The sequence below is a fragment of the Fukomys damarensis genome, unplaced genomic scaffold (genome assembly GCF_012274545.1).
Source record: "Fukomys damarensis isolate Sample0158 unplaced genomic scaffold, DMR_v1.0_HiC HiC_scaffold_13, whole genome shotgun sequence".
In the NCBI taxonomy this organism is placed as follows: domain Eukaryota; kingdom Metazoa; phylum Chordata; class Mammalia; order Rodentia; family Bathyergidae; genus Fukomys; species Fukomys damarensis.
Window position 1 is genome coordinate 38,314,061 of NW_022900925.1, and position 4,794 is coordinate 38,318,854.

The 4,794-nt window shown below is 62.1% G+C and overlaps 1 protein-coding gene across 1 annotated transcript in view; it reads left to right on the plus strand.

The window, feature by feature from the left end:
• The window catches only part of LOC104870146 (membrane primary amine oxidase), a 5,316-nt gene extending 1,019 nt beyond the window's left edge, over positions 1-4,297 (plus strand). The window contains exons 2-5 of the mRNA XM_010635568.2: positions 9-1,128; positions 2,297-2,582; positions 2,895-3,024; positions 3,718-4,297. Of these exons, the coding sequence (XP_010633870.1) occupies positions 9-1,128; positions 2,297-2,582; positions 2,895-3,024; positions 3,718-3,993 (1,812 nt within the window). The 3' untranslated portion in view covers positions 3,994-4,297. The remainder of the gene's footprint in view (positions 1-8; positions 1,129-2,296; positions 2,583-2,894; positions 3,025-3,717) is intronic.
• Positions 4,298-4,794: the final 497 nt, after the last annotated feature.

Below are 4,794 nucleotides of genomic sequence, written 5' to 3' on the forward strand. Positions count from 1 at the left end.
CCGTGGAGCGCTACGGCGGCCCCCTGCCCTACCACCGGCGCCCCGTGCTGGCCCGAGAGTACCAGGACGTCGACAGCATGCTCTTCGACCACGAGCTGCCCCAGGCCGCGGGGCTTCTCCACCACTGCTGCTTCTACGCACCCGGCCGGCTGGTGACGATGACCACAGCGCCCCGTGGCCTGCAGTCAGGGGACCGGGCCACCTGGTTCGGCCTGTACTACAACGTCTCGGGTGCCGGCGTCTTCCTGCAGCCCGTGGGGCTAGAGCTGCTGGTGGACCACGGCGCCCTGGACCCGGCCCGCTGGGCCGTGCGGCAGGTGTTCTTCCAGGGCCGCTACTACGAGAGCCTGAGCAGGCTGGAGCACCTGTTTGAGGCCGGCCTGGTGAAGGTGGTGCCGGTCCCTGACAATGGCACGGGTGGGGCCTGGTCCCTGAAGTCGCCGGTGCCCCCGGGCCCTGCTCCCCCTCTGCAGTTCCACCCCCAGGGCCCCCGCTTCAGCGTCCAGGGCAGTCGCGTGACCTCCTCCCTGTGGGCCTTCTCCTTCGGCCTCGGCGCCTTCAGTGGCCCAAGGGTCTTTGACGTCCGCTTCCAGGGTGAGAGGGTGGCCTACGAGATCAGCGTCCAGGAGGCCCTGGCCGTCTACGGGGGCAACTCTCCGGCGGCGATGCTGACCCACTACATGGACGGCAGCTTTGGCATTGGCAAGTACACCACGCCCCTGACGCGCGGGGTGGACTGCCCCTACCTGGCCACCTGCGCGGACTGGCACTTCCTGGTGGGATCTCAGGCCCCCAAGACCGTCCGCGACGCCCTGTGTGTGTTTGAATGGAACCAGGGCCTCCCCTTGCGGCGGCACCACTCTGATTTCTACTCCCGTTACTATGGGGGCATCGCGGAGACGGTGCTGGTGGTCAGGTCTGTGGCCACCTTGCTCAACTATGACTATGTGTGGGACGTGATCTTCCACCCCAACGGGGCCATCGAAGTCAAAGTCCACACCACGGGCTACATCAGCTCTTCGTTCTTCTTCGGTGCCGCCCCGCGGTACGGGAACCGCGTTGGGGAGCACGCGCTGGGCACGGTCCACACCCACAGCATCCACTTCAAGGTGGACCTGGACGTGGCAGGTAGGACTCTCCACCAGGATGAGGGTTCTGCAAGAGGCACTGGGGAGCTGTCCCCACTTGCTTTGGATTTTGTGCACTTTTTCTAGGAAAGGGCCTTGTACCCCACACTTCCCTCGTGGTGCAGGGCAGTGAATACTGTTGAGTGTATTTGCATCCTGCTCAGCCTCAGGGTGCACAGCTGCTGGTCTCGCTCTTGACAGCCCAGAAAATGCTGAGCCACGGCTGTCCTGGGGCAGTAGGCAGGACCAGGTTGCAGGGTCACCGATGCCTCTTCTGTCCCGTGTCCCTGCCACTTCCCTGTGTGTCTCGGTGCGCTGGTGCAGGACCCGGATGCCTTCTGCCTGGGCCCAGGCCAGCATGAGGTGACCCAGCTGGTACTATTTCCTGATGATGGAGCCTTGGTCTCCCTGATCTCCCACCCGTCTTTGGGTGCCAATCACTGGAGTGGGAGGGTAGCATGGATCCCGTGGGGAATTCCACGACATTCCTGGAGCTGTCAGAGAGGAGATGAGGCTCCTTGATGTCTTGGGGTTTCATTTTTGTCTCTCACTTTCCTCTCTGCACTAAGGGTAGCACGCATGTTTTTTCTGTTCTGCTTCTGAAGCAGCTCCGAGCCTGGCTGGGTCCCGCTGTGCCTGCGGCAGGGCAGTGTCACACCCTCTCTGAGCGAGCAGCGCCATGCTCTCAGATGCAGGGTTCACGCTGTGCCCAGAGCCCTGGTGCCAGCCTGCTGTGCGCCCAGCCCGATGTTCTCACTGCAGGATGCACTGCAGCACGGCCTTCCTGTCTCCACTGGCGCCCCCTGCCAGCAGACCTTGCCCTGCGCTCACCACAGCTGCAGCCCTGTCCCTGCATCCCTGGCCCACCGCCCTCAGCTGTGTCGGCTTTGCCCTGGTGACTGCCTGTTGGGCCAGGCAGAGCAGTCACCTGGAGGACTCCATCCACCTGTGCCTGTGTCCCTGCCAAAAGCAGGCTGGGCGGCGCTTCGCCTGTCTGTGGCCCATGGGAGTGGGAGGGAAGCTGGTGTCCCCTTGAGCTCTGTCCCTGGCATTGAACACAGATCTCCAGCTGAGGGATATTGAAAGGTGCACAAATGAAATCCTGACAGCCCGGGCAGGGGGGGTGCGGGACACCTGGCCTCGCTGCTCTGATGTCCCGCACCCCACAGGACCAGAGAACTGGGTCTGGGCCGAGGACCTGGCCTTCTTCCCCGCGGCTGTACCCTGGCGCCCTGAGCACCAGATCCAGAGGCTGCAGGTGACCCGGAAGCTGCTCAAGACAGAAGAGCAGGCCGCCTTCCCCCTGGGCGGGGCCGCCCCGCGCTACCTGTACCTGGCCAGCAACCGCAGCAACAAGTGGGGGCACCCGCGGGGCTACCGCGTGCAGACGCTGGGCCCTGCCGGGGAGCAGCTGCCCCCGAACAGCTCCGTGGCAGGGGCCTTCAGCTGGGTGAGGTGAGCGGTGGTCGGCGGCGGGGGGCCGGTTGGGGAGCCCTGGAGGTGGCACAGGGAAGAGACCTAAGGGTAGTCAGGTCAGAGGAACTGCCAGGGTGGTCGCTGGCGCCCATTTCATCTTGGAAGGTGGGAGTGGACGGGAGGACTGCTCCATCCTGGGGGAGGGCCGTGTACCCGGTGGGACAGAGGGAGAGGGCGGGAGGCAGGGGACTGTGCGGCTCCAGCGGCTGCGTGCCTGAGGTGTGGATGCTCAGTCCCCTCCGTCACAGTCAGGCAGCGGCAGGACAGGGTTAGTGCCCAGTGTCCCCGCAGGTACCAGCTGGCGGTGACCCGGCGGAAAGAGGAGGAGCCCAGCAGCTCCAGCGTCTTCAATCAGAATGACCCCTGGACGCCCACCGTGGATTTTGCCGACTTCATCAACAACGAGACCATCACGGGGGAGGTGAGCCGGCCGGGGCCCGGGGAAAGGCAGGTGCCGGCACGGGCTTCACCTGCCCCAGGAGGCTCCCAGAAACTCCTCTGGTCTTGGCGGGAGCCAGTTTCTGCCTTCTGTCAGTCGGTGGAACTGATTGTGTATCGTGGGGGATTTTCCAGAGCTGGAAATTCATGTGCAGATGCTGGGTGAGGCCAGAGCCTGTCCCCACACCCGGAGCCCTGTAAGGGCCGGCCGTGTGGACTGAGTCCTGCCCAGGCCCCGGGACTCCAGAGGGCTGGAAGTTCCCAGGGAAGAACACAGCTGCTGAACTCCCAGCCTCTCGCACTCCTGCCCGGACCGGGGAAGGCAGATCTCTCCGAGTCAGCCTGCTTTGGCCTCCCCGTTCCTGACTGCCCCCCACCATTCCTGAATGAATCTGGAAACTCAGGGTGATAGAGAGTGTCACCCTCTGGGGTACATGCCAGAGAGCGGTGACAGGATAGGAAGCAGCCAAATGCAGGCTCAGGCCAGGCACGCAGGCAGGAGCTGCTCCCACTCTGAAATGGACTCTGATTTGACTTCTTGGCCAGAAGGAAAAACTATTTAGACTCAAGATCCATGGTCAGTGCACTGAGGCCAACCTCACAGGCCACTGTGGGAAGGAAGTGGGCTCAAATTCCCTGCAAAGCCAGGCCTCAGGCTCCTCTCCTGTTCCCCTAGGACCTGGTAGCCTGGGTGACAGCTGGATTTCTGCACATCCCACACGCAGAGGACGTCCCCAACACAGTGACAGTGGGGAACGGGGTGGGCTTCTTCCTGCGGCCCTACAACTTCTTCGACGAGGACCCCTCCTTCCGCTCTGCCGACTCCGTGTACTTCCGGGAGGGCCAGGACCCTGGCTCCTGCTCACTCAACCCCCTGGCCTGCCTGGCCCGGGCCGCTGCTTGTGACCCCGGCCTCCCTGCCTTCTCCCACGGGGGCTTCTCGCACAACTAGGGGCGGTCGAGGGACAGCCAGCCTGGCTCCCCGCGTCCTTTCTCAGCCCCTGTGCGGCCCTCCATCCCTCTGTCCTCCGTGCCCACCTCCCCTGGGGCATCTGAGCCTGGGTGCCCATCGCGGAAGCCTGGGTCCCGCTGGTCCCGCTGGTCCGCTGTGCTGAGCCCCAGTAGGGAGGAGGGGCGGCCCAGGCAGAGCCCAAGTGGTGTCCGGCTGTGCCCAGATGATGCCCAAATGCTCTGTTTTCTTGTTTGTATGAATGAGACTTCCTTCACTGTTTATTTATTTAACTTTTTTTCTTTTTTTTTTTGAGACAGGGTCTCACTATGTAGTTGAGACTGACACGAATCTCACTATGTAGCCCAGGCTGGTCTCGAACTCTCAGCGATCCTCCTGCCTCATCCCCCCGAGTGCTAGGATTACAGGTGTTCGCCACCAAGCCCGGCCTTTGTTCACCATTTAAAGCACACTGTTTATCATTTTTCATCCTGGCTCAAAGTGGTGTAATCTGTGCCACTTATTCCAGAACATTCTCATGGCCCCAGAGAGAAACCTCATTCTGGTTAGCTGTCACCCCATTTCCCTAAGTCTTTCCTCAGTTCTAGATACCCTAGATGTCCTTCCTGTGGCTTCGGATCTTGACATTTTGTATAAACTGATACCTACAATCGATTCACCCTCTTGTGCTTGGCTCCTTGTCCGAGGAGGTTTTAGAGGTACAAATCAGTGCTTCGTTGCTTTCCAGCTAAGTAATATTCCAGTGTTTGGATCGTCTTCCTTTTCCTCCTCCCCCTCCCCCCT